The sequence below is a fragment of the Culex quinquefasciatus genome, chromosome 3, assembly GCF_015732765.1.
Source record: "Culex quinquefasciatus strain JHB chromosome 3, VPISU_Cqui_1.0_pri_paternal, whole genome shotgun sequence".
Lineage (NCBI taxonomy): Eukaryota > Metazoa > Arthropoda > Insecta > Diptera > Culicidae > Culex > Culex quinquefasciatus.
Window position 1 is genome coordinate 179894014 of NC_051863.1, and position 13742 is coordinate 179907755.

A 13742-nucleotide genomic window follows, 5' to 3' on the forward strand; every position below is an offset into this window, starting at 1 on the left:
TAAAAAAAAAATGGTCGAAATCGGCTAACTTCTTAGACAATCGCTGCTTTTTTGACAAAGTGGTAAATGGACAAAGTTTATCGAAATCAAAAAATACATTTCGGAAAACATAGAGATTTACTAAGCTGCAGCAAATAAAGACTAATATTTTTCATCGTGTTGGATTGTGATATTTTTCAACTATATTTAGATTCCGAAATCGCTACAAAAGAAAAAGTCTACTTTTTTTTTACTTGCAATAGTTTTTTTTTATTTAACGGATTCTTCTTGTTTCAACTAGAGGCTTTCCTTTTCATTGTTAATAATATAAAAAAGCGAACTTTACGACTTAGGCAGCTACAGATTTTTCATTGTTTTCTTTTTCTTACACTGTGTTTATCTTCTTTTTTTGTGTTTCTTCCCTCTTGATTGATTTCTGTTTCGTCTGAAGTATTTTTTTAATGGAATCATCTGAATCATCCGGTAAGTGAGTGTATGCGTTTGTGTGTTTTGAGTGTATGCGTTTGTGGGTTTGTTTTGTCTTGTTTTGTCCGTATGGAAACAAGGAAGAGTGGCAGAAAAGGAAACTTACTGACGACGAAATGATAAAGAAAGAAGTTAATTATTTTAATAATAATAATAATTAAAAACAAATAATTTTCGTAACATATATAAACGTATCTAAATGCTCCTCGGTTCAATTGTTATGATTTTCTCTTCTCTCTCTTTTTCGCGTTCACGTTGATGGTATTATATAAAAACATTCTGATTCTATCATTTTCATCCTTTTTAAAAAACTGCTCTCTCGCTCACTTTACTACACATGTTGGCAATTCGATTACTCGGCTAATTACTCATCTGGCAAAACTTTTTATCTTTTTTTTTGTTTGTTTGTTTAAGTGCTTATGATTCGATACATTCGGTAAGGAGTAAGTCAATGAAATGGTAATTACTTTTTATGGAGTTGCTTAACTGCTGGTTTATTTTTTTTTTTTTGTTGTTGTGTGTTTAAATCATTACTTGCTTGCTTGCTTGCTCTCCTTCGCTTCATTTTGATTTAGGAAAATGTTCATCACTTATTGGCTAAATACGTTTGCTTAACTTCTCCTCGTCTCTCTTTCTTGCATGCTTCGCGTCACATCTCGACTCAATTTCCATTTCTGTGCTATTTCTCATCTAAATACATGCAAAAGATGGGGAACTTTCTTCCTCCCGTATCCTAATAATTGTGTGTATGGATTTCCTCTTCTCATTTTTCTTTTAACCAAATAGTTTAATACAACAAAGAATGATCGCGTGTTTCCGCGCGCGCACTCACGCATTCGCAATGATTCTGGTTTTTTTTCCTGCGTTTATTTTCCAAAATAAAATAAAAATAACTAAAAAGACACACGCGCTCACATTCGCTCTCGACCAAACATAGAAACACGCTTCTGCTGCTGGATGCTCATTGTTTTGTTTTGTTTCGTTTAACTTTCAGTAGTAGTTGGACAGATAGTAGTTGGAAGACGTGCCCGTCAGTCGTCACTCGTCCTCGCCGTCCAGCGACTCGTCCGCGGTGGCGATCGAGTCGTTCTCGCGCTTCGGCGTCGTCAGTCGGGACGAGCTTACGCCGAGGCCGCCGCGTCTGAAAACAAAAAAAAATGAGCCCTCTTTAGTAATAGAAAGTGTGAGAACTGCTTGAACTGCTACGAAAAGGGTGATGGAGAAAAAATAACAACAATGCAGCGAGTGATCTTTCAGGGGTTATTGCAACGGCAGTACATTCAGGAGTTAACGAAAACTTTATCGGCATTCTTGTTCGGTATATGTATTTGCATTTCAAACTTCGTGATTCAGAGTTAGTTTTTACGGTTCCCATGGTCCATGGTTTTAGGAAAATATAATTCAAGATTTCAAAACCTTTCTGACCTTAAATGTTTTTTATTTCGTTTGCTCCATACCTTTAGTGACGTGATGGGAGCAAGGGCGTCTATGCAAAGTGTCTCTACGAGCTTTTAAAATCTATCGAACTCTTTAGAAAGCTTATATGTGGGTAATTCTCGGTCACACAAAATAGGAAAAAGTTGCCTCGATTCCTCTTCGATTTGCGCGAAACTTTGTCTTAAGGGGTAATTTTTGTCACCGATAACGAATCCGAGCTCCATTTTTCGATATTTCGTGAAGGAGGGGTGATACGATCCATTCAATTTTTTAACATTCGAAAAAGGCGTGTTTTTCAATCAATTGCAGCCTGAAATGGTGATGGTTTTGAAATTTGGTTTGGCATACTCAGAGCCCCAAAAAAGAAAAGTATTTTTCATGAAAAAAAATAGAAAAATAGTTACAAAAATAAAAAAAAAAGTTTGAAACATGTCATTTTAAGGGAAATTTAAGAGGCAGTATTTGTAAATATTGCTCGGTTTGTTCTAGAGGTCGTATCGAGGTGCTCCGATTTGGATGAAACTTTCAGCGTTTGTTTGTCTATGCATGAGATGAACTCATGCCAAATATGAGCCCTCTACGACAAAGGGAAGTGGGGTAAAACGGCCTTTGAAGTTTGAGGTCAAAAAAACATAAAAAATCTTAAAATTGCTCGCATTTCCGTAAAACTTCATCAATTCCAACTCTCTTAGATGCATTCGAATGGTCTTTTGAAGCACTTCAAAATGTGCCATAGACATCCAGGATTGGTTTGAAATTTTCTCTTAGCTTTTGCAAATTACTGTCAAAAATAGATTTTTTTAAAACCTTAATATCTTTTTCCAACAGCCTCCAACACCCATACTCCCGTAGGCACTAGCGTGCATAGGGTGGGGCAACATGGGGCAACTGCCCCACCATCCTCAGAAATTTGTTCTAAATTTGGTCAGGGGGTGTCCACAAATGACGTGATTTTCAAAACGTCCATATTATTGCCCCACCTTCCTCAAAGAGCTGGGCACGCTAGTGCCCGTAGGTCAAAAGATAGGTAATTTCATGGACTATAAGCCTACGGTATTAACTTTTTGGCCAATCGCAGTTTTTCTCATAGTTTTTCGAATTTTCTACAACAAACAATTTACAACGTTAGTTTTAACCTTGCTGGCCTCCAGAGCGGCACTTTTTGGTCTCAATTTTGTCATATTCGGAATCCTCGGACAATTTCACGTAAATTAGAAGTATTGGAGTTGTAAATTTGATTGGAAAAATTGCCATTTAGAATGAATTAAAATATTTTTTAGAAATTTGTTGAATTAGGGGTAAAACAGGTTTTCGCCTACTTGATACAGCATTTGACGTATTGATCATAGGGTAAATAAAATCTATTTCTTTTTTCAAAAATGTTTTATTTAATTATTTTTTAAATCAAAATTACAATTCCAATACTTCTAACTAAAGTGAAATTGTCCAAGGATTCCGAATATGACAAAATTGAGACCAAAAAGTGCCGTTATGGAGGCCAGCAGGGTAAAAACTAACGTTATAAATTGTTTGTTGTTGAAAAATCGAAAAACTATGAGAAAAACTGCGATTGGCCAAAAAGTTAATACCGTAGGCTTATAGTCCATGAAATTACCTATCTTTTGACCTACGGGAGTATGGGTGTTGGAGGCTGTTGGAAAAAGATATTAAGGTTTTAAAAAAATCTATTTTTGACAGTAATTTGCAAAAGCTAAGAGAAAATTTCAAACCAATCCTGGATGTCTATGGCACATTTTGAAGTGCTTCAAAAGACCATTCGAATGCATCTAAGAGAGTTGGAATTGATGAAGTTTTACGGAAATGCGAGCAATTTTAAGATTTTTTATGTTTTTTTGACCTCAAACTTCAAAGGCCGTTTTACCCCACTTCCCTTTGTCGTAGAGGGCTCATATTTGGCATGAGTTCATCTCATGCATAGACAAACAAACGCTGAAAGTTTCATCCAAATCGGAGCACCTCGATACGACCTGTTACACATTGATGAAAAACTCGCTCTTAATGTACTTTTCAAATCTGCAATAACACAGGAGGGTATTTTTTTAATTTAAACATTTTTTTTTTCTTTTAAAAATTCGTGTTTTGCACACACTTTGATTTTTTTTACCGAATTCGGTAAAGTTTACCGAATTTTCAACTGCTGAACATTTCGGTAAACTGAAAATTACCGAATTCGGTAAAAACTTACCGAAATTCGGTAATGAAGTTCATTATTGTTCTTCGTACAACCAAAATTCGGTCAAATTTTCTTCATTTTGACAGATAGTTTACCGATTCTAACAACGACCGCATTCGGTAAAAAAAAGTGTCAGAGTTATTGTTTAGAGTGTAAAAATGTTTTCAAAGTTGTAGATCAGACAATTACACAAATTTGATATATAAGGCTAGTCTGCAGATCGGAAAGAAAGGGGTCAAGAAACAGCTTTACGAACAGCAGAACAAAGGAGAGGGAACGTTTTCTTGGGGCTTTTCTTCACCCTCTCTGACTTGCTTGCGCTGCCGCTGCTTCCCATTTGAAATTTTTCTTGACCGGTTTCTTCCGAAGTGCATACCTTACAATAAACATTAGGGGTTTGCTTGTAACGTGAGTTATCGCGATTTTACGGGAGAAGAACAAAACGTTCACGCAAATCGAATCGAAGACAAAGGTTGGGGCAACTGCTGCGTGAGTTGGTGGAGAATCACCCACATATAAGCTTTCTAAAGAGTTCGATAGATTTTAAAAGATCGTAGGGACACTTTTGCCTTCTATCGGATGGGGAAGTAAAACGTCGGTCCATTTGCGTAAAAGACGTTTTGGGTGACACACCACACATAACCTTCGGATGCCTAGAAATGAGCAGAAACTTGCAACAGAGCCCACAAAAGACCCAGGGGTCGTTAAAGTGGATTGCTTTGCTTTTTTTTAGGGACACTTCGCATAGGCGCCCTTGCTCCCATCACGGTCGGTCTGGCCAAATTATGTATCTTCATCATTAGGCTTAGTGATTTTTCACGCTCAAAAATTGCAAATTTCACGGGGACACTGATTTCAAAACACCAAATTTTACGGAAATTTTGCAGATCGTTAAAAATGTTAATATAACCTGAACATTTTATGTAAAAATAACAGAAACTACTTCTTATGCTTCATTATAAATTATTTTTCAATAAGCTAATAAAAATCCTTCACTAAATTTGAACGTGACACAAAAAAAACTTTTTTTTAATTTCTAAAAAAAATCCATTGCTTCATGGATGAGTTCTATAAATAATTTAAACGAAATGTAGGGCGTGTTCTCAGTTATTGAAATGCTTTTTTTAAATATTCGACTAATATAGCTAAATAGTTTTCGCAAATTTGCTTCTATTCATCGTTTTACATTTTATTGAATTACATATCAAAGCAAGATTCAACAATCTTGTCTAGCTAAAACCATTGAAATAACTTTTGTTAAGTAGTGTAAGCAGTAAAAATATTTTTGGAGGATTTTTTCTCACTTTTTAAAAACTAAAATAAAAAGTAAAAAACCAAAAATAGTAATCTGTGACGAACTCTTCAAATTGTTATCAAAAATCAGAACAGCACAAACAAAAAACTGTATTTTTTTACTTCCGAAGAAAACAAATAAATAAATAACGTAAAATTTAACCAGGACTCAGTAAAAATCTGAAATGTTCATTAAAGATCAAAAATACTATTCATTTAATCTTTTAAATAAATCAATTCATTTTAAAAAATCTGTGTGATCTTTCAAGGACTAATCACAAAATACTTGTTTAGACATGTTTTGGTTTAAAAAAGCAATCAAATGATTGATCATATCATTCTTTTGATTTTTCTTGATGATTACGAGATTTTTTTTTCTTTAACTGATTTTTGTTAACATCATTGAACTATTTGTAGGATTCACTTTTTTTTGGCTTTTAAAATTTACTTAAAAAGCCTTTATTGATGAAATATTTATTCTGTTATTATTTTTAAGCAATGATTTGAGAAATTAATGAATTTAACGGGATTTCACGGATATCTTAAAATTTCACGAATTTCACGCAGTCTGCCAAATCGTGAAAATTCACTAACCCTATTCATCATCAATACCAGCTCAACTTCAGTTTCAGTTGTTGTAAAAAAGAGGCAAAAACAATTTTTTTGAAGGAAAGTTGTACAAAAAAATTGACAAAGTTTTGTAAGTTTTTCAGATCATTTCGCTAAGGCTAAGGAAGAGGGGCCCCCTACACAGCTAAAAAAAAGTAGTAATCCAGGTGCGTGTAGAAGTTATGTGTGTAAAATTAATATTACATTATTTTATGCAATTTTATGTAATTTTACGCCTTGAAATATGTAGCCCATCAGTATGGGAAACCTACTTGACCGAAATGTCAAGCTGATACATGCGTTTATCCTTAGGGCTTTACATCGGTCTGATGGCCGAGTGGGCTAAGGCGCCAGTCCTTACTGATGGTGCTGGGTTTGAATCCCGTCGGATGCAACTTTTTTTTGTGTAACACGCCGTAGGTCACCCTAATGGCCAAACAAAAAAAATACGGGTCTAATTTTTTTCGGCCAGCGAACCCCCAGAAAAATTTTGATCCCGATCCGAGCACTTTTGATTGTTTCCATGCTGTTTTCGTGGGGAATTGCTGTATATTTTTTAGATAACTTTTTGAAAATCGGCCGAAATGTACAAAGGGCCAGTCTTCAATCTAAACATAAGCATTTTCGTCGTTTTGTTGACTATTACTATCGAATTAACTTATTTCAGCTTACTTTTACCAAATGGCGTAAAAGTAAGATAGGTACATAAAGTTTGAAAAATATTTGCAACTGCTTATGTTTTTTGAAACTAATGTTACCGCAGAAGAAAAAAAAAATGGTGGGACTTGGTGATGTTTTAAAAGTTATTCCGAAAAAAGTACGGGATTTTATGGATATTCGCAAAACTAAAGATAAAGTGATAAAAGTCAGAATCGTCCAAAAATTACATGGGACAAATATGCGTAGAACGGTAGTGAAAGTCTATTGTGATTTATTTGAAAAGAACTTAAATCTACGAGACAGTGAAGAAAAAATCCTATTTTGCTACATATTTACAAATATGTGAGGAAGAGTCCAAATTACTGTTTGGGCGTGATATGTGATTGAGCTTTGACAAAAATAGCCACTATGAATTGAAAAGTTTAAAATCTAAAAAAAGTCGTCAACATTTGAAGGTGAGTAACAAAAATAACAAATCATGCATGAAATGGGTTAACAAATTGAGAAACTAGCACGTGAAGAGTGCACTTCCTGCTAGTAATACTAAGGTGTTAGTGGAAAAAAGTAAACTTTCCAACAAAAAAACAACGAAATCCATTCAGGGTGAGTTGAAGAGGGGAGCGAAAACAAACGACGACCAACCAATGATTACCTCTCGACAGTTGCACGCGGCCTCGAACCGTGTCCAGCACGCAGAAAGCTCTAAAAACTAATAGTCTAAAAACGGTAGGTTTTCTATCACACTAAAACAGACACAGCTTCTCTCTTATCTCTTGGTTTTTATACACAGTGCTGTCGAGGGCTTACTGGAGTTGCCTCGAGGCTGACTTGTCCCGCCGCTGCTGCCGACCACCAGCAGCGGACTGATCTCACTCTTTTCGTGTACTGCTTGGAAATTTTGATTTAGATTTGCGGTCAATCAATAAAAGTAAACGAATAGAAGGGGCGCCTTACCTCAGCTTGGTCTTGAGCGAGTTGACCTCCCGCGAGAGCGCCTCGTGGCTTTCGAGCATGTCCTCGCACTCGCGCTGGGCCTTTCGCTTTTGCGTCTTCTCCTTCTGGATTTCCTCCTCGGCCTCGTCCAGGTTTCGCTTCAGGATCTTCATGCGGTTGTTCATCTGAAAAAGGAGAGTTTGTTTAGTTAAGATTAAGACAATAAGCATTTTAAAGTCGTACCTTTTCGATCTGTTCCTTGTACTGGTCCGCGTGTCGCCGCTCGTCCTCGATGTTCATCGTGAGTTCCTTGATCTTCTTCTCGAGCTTGCGGTTCGCCTTCTGGCCCGTCAGTCGTTCCTTGGTTTCGTTCTCTAGCTGCTCCTCGAGGTTGGCGATCTTGGCTTCGAGGCTGGCCATGGCCGCCTTCACCTTGGTGCGCTGGGCCGTCTCCAGCTCGGACAGCTTCGCCTTCAGTTCCTTGTTCTGGCGTTCGAGGCCGGTCTTGACGTTTTCGTACTTTTGCGCGTTGGATTTCTCCGCCTGCAGTTCGGTGGTGAGCTGTTCGATCGTGAGCTGGGCCTTGCGGTTTCGGTCTACCAGCAGTTCCGCGTTCGACTGTTCCTCTTCGAGCTCTTCCTCGAGGGTGGCGATGCGGGCCTCTAACCTTCGCTTCTCGTCGATCATGAGCGAGCCCTTGTTGGAGTTGGAGTTGATTTCCTCGAGGAGTTCGTCCCGTTCGGCTTCGGCCGCTCGCCGGGCACGCTCGGAACTGGCAAAGTCCTCCGACAGCTGCATGACTTCCGCTTCCAGGGCCTTTGCCTTGCGCTCGGCTTCCTTACTAACGGCCGCTAATTCCTCCTTAGCGGCCTTAGCTTCCTCTGCGTCTCGGACGGCGTCCTTGACCTGGGCTTGCAGCTTCTTGGCCTGCTTGAGGGCGTCCTCCTTGACCTTGTTGTTCATTTCGAGGGTGGCTTCAATGTCCTTGAGGTCTCCCTCGAGCTTCTTCTTGGCCGCGACGGCCGCTGCCCGTTGTTTTCGCTCCTCGTCGAGTTCGGCTTCCAGATCCCGGAGGGCCTTCACCAGACCGCGACGCTTCTCCTCGGACTGCTCCTCCTTGGCTTGGATGTCCCGCTCGAACTGGGCTCGCAACGCTTGCATGTTGACCTCCAACCGAAGCTTGGCATCCTCCGTCAGCTGCAGATCGTCCTCGAGTTCCTCGTTCTGGGCCTTCAGCTCCGCGAGCTGACTCTCCAGGGCGCGCTTGGCCTTCTCCAGTTCGTGCACGTTCTTGTCGGCGGTTCCCTAGAGGAGAAAGCGACAACTAATTAATCACTGCTTAAGGCCGTCTCCACTGCTGGAGTGCAAATCAAGTTTGATCCTTTCTTATGAATAACAACTACAAATTTGCCACAGTAAAAAACTTTTAATATTTAATTTTGTTTTTTTTTTAAGATTTTATAGTATTTTTTTAACTTTTTTCAGAAATAAAGGATTGCTTAATTTTTTTAAAACTTAAAATTTTAGGAATTTTTAGATGAGCAATTTTAGTTTGGTTAGAATTTTTGAGATTGTCACGATCTTTGAAATTTTTATTTTTTCGAATTTATGTTAAAAATATTTAATTATCGTTGTTTTTTGAAAGCTTGTTTTATAATTACTTTTTGCCTTTTTTATATTTTCTGGTTTGTTTTTATGGAGTTTTATTTACTTTTTACATTTAAAAAAAAAATCAGAAGATTTTTTAAATCTTATAGAATTTTAGAAATTTATATTCATAGAATTCTATAAATTGAATTTTATAAAATTCAATTTATGATTAACATTTAAAGTTTTTTTTTTAAATTTGAAATAATAGTTTTTTATAATTTAAAGTTTAAAAATTACATATATTTCATTTTGAGATTTTTTACATTGCTAAGAATTTTACAGAATTTGTAGCTTGTTACAAATCATAAAAAAATGTCTAAAATTGTTAGATCCATGAGATTTTTTGAATATTTATGTTTTGATTTTTAAATTTTTAAAAATTTGGAGTGCCTTATTTCAATCTTTCAACTTTTAAATCTAGAGAAATTTATTAATTTTTCAAATAAAAAAATTAAAATAAACTTGTTTAGAATTTTAGATTGTTCAGAACTTTTCTAGATTGAAGATTTTTTACAGTTTTTAAATTAAGAAAATTTTATGAATGTTTACAACTTTTTGAATAACATACATTTTTTCAAGGGGTTTTAACGTAGATTTTTACTTGAAATTTGAAACTTTTAAAAATTTGAAAACCTTTGAAATTTCTACATCGATTTTTTAATTTTTATAACAAAAAAAAAAAGAACTATGAGATGTTTATAAAATGTATGCTGAGAACTTTTGATAATTCTTAAATTCTTTAGAATTTATGGATTGCCCATTATTTTAAGAATTTTTGAATGCCTAATTTTTTTTGTTTCTTTTCTCATTTGAGATTTTTATTTGTATTTAAATGTATTTTTAGCTTGATTTTTCTAAAATTTCTGTTATTGTTGATTTGTTTTTTTTTTTTTAATTTCCGTGATTTTTTTAAATTTGTTTGGGCTTTTTTTTTTGGATTCAATTTGATTTGAATTATTTGTTTATGTGTGTTTTTGAATTCTTTTCATTTATGTTTTTATTGTTTTTTTTTTTCTATGAATATTCAGATTGTTTAGAATTTAAGATGGATTCAAGATTATATTTTCAAAACAACCTATTCGTCATGGGTTTCCTATGTAGATAGTACCTTTTGAAAATTTAATCTAGGTTTGAAACTTTTAGAATCTTGTGAATGTTTAAAATTTTTAGTATTCGATTTATATATTTTTTTGAATGACAATTTTATTTTTTAAAGGTTTGATTTTTTTAAGGCTTTGAATTTGTTTTTAATTTTTGAAATTTCTATGTTTTTTTTATTATTTTTTTAAATTGCTAAGAGATTTTTTTTAAATAGGGGAAACATACCCATTTTAATCACACTAAGCCGTTCGACCAATTCTCATCACTTTTGCAGTTTTCCGCTATTAAATCAACATTTTCAGATGTATCAACAAAGAAGAGTTGCTTGCTCACTTTTATTTGAGCTATTTATTACTTTGGAACAGTCAAAAACACTTAATGAAAGCTGCAATTCATGATCAAAGTGCTGATAGGCCGATAATAGAAATAGGCTGAGAAAGGGTATAGTTCCCCTATTTAAATTTTTAAATTTCTTGATTGCCAAAATCTTGAAAAAAAAATATCTCTTGATTTTTTTTTTGATTGTTAAGATTTTTTACTGGTTGGGATTCCTAGTGAGTAGATTTACTCTTTGAAGGGATCTGACTTTGCCGATAAAGACAGGAATCGAAACCATCACCTTCCGCTTACAAGGTGAAACCCGTAGCTTGACATAAGATTTGTTTTGAATTTTGTGATTTTTTTTTTTAATTTGTCTATGTTTGTTGGATATTAGAATGACTATTTTTTTATTTTTTGCATTTTGTTTTTATTTTCAAAAAGATGTAGGGGAAATATACCCATTTTAATCACACTAAGCCGTTCGACCAATTCTCATCACTTTGCCGTTTTCCGCTATTAAATTAATATTTTCAGATGAATCAAGAATGATTAGTTGCTTGCTCACTTTTATTTGAGCTATTTATTACTTTGGAGCAGTCAAAAACACTTTATTTAAGCTGTAATTCATGATCAAAGTGCTGATAGGCCGATAATAGAAATAGGCTGAGAAAGGGTATAGTTCCCCTATTCCTTTATTTTTTTTCAGAATTTTATCAAGCTATCTAATCTTCTTTTTTTTCCTAACGTAAACATTGACTGACGTGAGCAAGATAAACTAATTATTTAAATTTTGTCTTTTTCCAATTGGCTTTGCGTTATTGCCAGAAACTTTAAATTTTGTCATTTACTTGAATTATTATTTTCCGTTTTTTTTGTTGAGCCGGGAAGACAAATTAATTCCCTATTAATTGGGAACAAGTGTGTTACCGCGACAGTTTAGATTTTTTTTCTAATGTTTAAATATTTAATTTCTTTATGAATGATTGATTGATGATTTGTTTTGACAACCTAAAACAACCACAAACATTCTACAACGCACCTGTGTGTTAGCCAACTCGTCCAGCTCGTTCTGCAGTGCCTTGCGTTTGCCCTCCAGGTCGTCGATCTTCTCGTACGCCTCGTCCAGCTCGCGCGTCAGCGACAACACCTTCGTTTCCTTCTCGCGAGCTTCCCGCTCGGCCGCGTCCCGCTCCTGGGCGTGCTGCTCGCTGACGGCCTTCTCCTCCGCCAGCACTTTGTCAAAGTTCTTTTGCTTCTTCTCCAGGTCCAGCACCTTGGTGCGTTGCGTCTCCAGCTCGATCGTGGCGTCCTCCAGCTCGGACTGGATCTTCTTCTTGCTCTTGTCCAGCCGATCGTTGGCGGCCTGCAGCTCCTGGATCTGCCGCTGCAGCGTCTCCAGGTCCTTGTTCATCTTCTTCTTGGACTCCTCGAGCTCCTTGGCGAGGTCCGCTGGAAGAAAGATACATCGTTACAATTATTCATTAAACTCCTCTCTCAAAGTTCTTACAGTCTTCCTCGGACCGCTTCTTCATGTCCTGGATGGTAAAGTTCAGTTCGGCCAGCTTCTTCTCGTAGTTCTTCTTCGCTTCCTCGTCCTCCTCGAGCTGCTCCTGCAGGGCTTCCTTTTCGCTCTCCAGCTGGCGCAGCTTCGAGCTCAGCGCCAGCTTCTGGCGAGTTTCCTCCTCCAGCAGCTGCTGCGACTCGGTCAGTTGGCTCTCCATGCTGCTGGCGCTCTTGATCGCTGCGGACGCCTTCAGTTCGGCCTCGTCCAGCTGCTGGGTGATGTTGTCGGTTTCCTGCTGCAGCTTCGTGACCTTGTCCTGGAGTTCCGAGCGGGCTCGCTCCACCTCGACCAGTTTAACCTACGTGGGTTGGGGGGAAAGAACATTGATTAGTTTCGTTTGAATTGGGAAGCCGCTGCGGCGTCGGTTTACCAAATAGTACTCAACTTGATCCTGCGACGACGAGGTCGCAACGTAAAAATTAACAATAAAAAAAAGTTGCATGCAAGAAACGAATCGCGAAATTATAAGCGACAAATTAAAAAAAAAAACCAACTAACCTGCAGTTCGGCGATCTGCGTTTCGGCCTGCTTGCGGCGGCGGTCGTTCTCCTGCCGCGACTGGTTCACGTTGCGCAGCTCGGTCGCCAGGTCGGCGTTTTCCGCCTCCAGTGTCTGCTTCGCTTTCTCCAACCCTCCCTTGACTTTCTTGAAGTTTTCGAGCTGCTCGTTGATGGAGGAGATTTCCTGCATGTGCTTGTGGCGCATCTCCTGCAGCGACGCCTCGTGGTTCGACGATTCGTCCTCGAGCGTCTTCTTGAGGGTGGCCACCTCCTGCTCGCGCTTCGAGCGCAGCTCCTGTTGAGCTGTGAAAAAAGATGGTTGGATTATCTGGTTCAGATAATATTCTGGTTTATTTCATCCTCCTACTTTCCATTTTTTTTTTCAAAATTCTAAAATGCTAAAATTCTAAATTTCTAAATTTCTAAAATTCTAAAATCCTAAAATTCTAAAATTCTAAAATTCTAAAATTCTAAAATTTTAAAATTCTAAAATTCTAAAATTCTAAAATTCTAAAATTCTAAAATTCTAAAATTTTAAAATTCTAAAATTCCAAGATTCTAAAATTCTAAAATTCTAAAATTCTAAAATTCTAAAATTCTAAAATTCTAAAATTCTAAAATTCAAAAATTCAAAAATTCAAAAATTCAAAAATTCAAAAATTCAAAAATTCAAAAATTCAAAAATTCAAAAATTTCAAAATTCAAAAATTCAAAATTCAAAATTCAAAATTCAAAATTCAAAATTCAAAATTTAAAATTCAAAATTCTAAAATTCTAAAATTCTAAAATTCTAAAATTCTAAAATTCTAAAATTCTAAAATTCTAAAATTCTAAAATTCTAAAATTCTTAAATTCTTAAATTCTTAAATTCTTAAATTCTTAAATTCTTAAATTCTTAAATTCTTAAATTCTTAAATTCTTAAATTCTTAAATTCTTAAATTCTTAAATTCTTAAATTCTTAAATTCTTAAATTCTTAAATTCTTAAATTCTTAAATTCTTAAATTCTTAAATTC

General features: G+C 36.1%; 1 protein-coding gene across 2 annotated transcripts in view; it reads right to left on the minus strand.

Annotated features, from left to right (window-relative positions):
• Positions 1 to 222: 222 nt before the first annotated feature.
• The window catches only part of LOC6049354 (myosin heavy chain, non-muscle), a 110860-nt gene continuing 97340 nt past the window's right edge, over positions 223 to 13742 (minus strand). For both annotated transcript variants that reach the window (XM_038262735.1, XM_038262734.1), the window contains 6 exons: positions 12726 to 13030; positions 12171 to 12525; positions 11703 to 12112; positions 7835 to 8896; positions 7613 to 7776; positions 223 to 1606 (listed from right to left, as the gene is read on the minus strand). In XM_038262735.1, the coding sequence (XP_038118663.1) occupies positions 1504 to 1606; positions 7613 to 7776; positions 7835 to 8896; positions 11703 to 12112; positions 12171 to 12525; positions 12726 to 13030 (2399 nt within the window). In that variant the 3' untranslated portion in view covers positions 223 to 1503. The remainder of the gene's footprint in view (positions 1607 to 7612; positions 7777 to 7834; positions 8897 to 11702; positions 12113 to 12170; positions 12526 to 12725; positions 13031 to 13742) is intronic.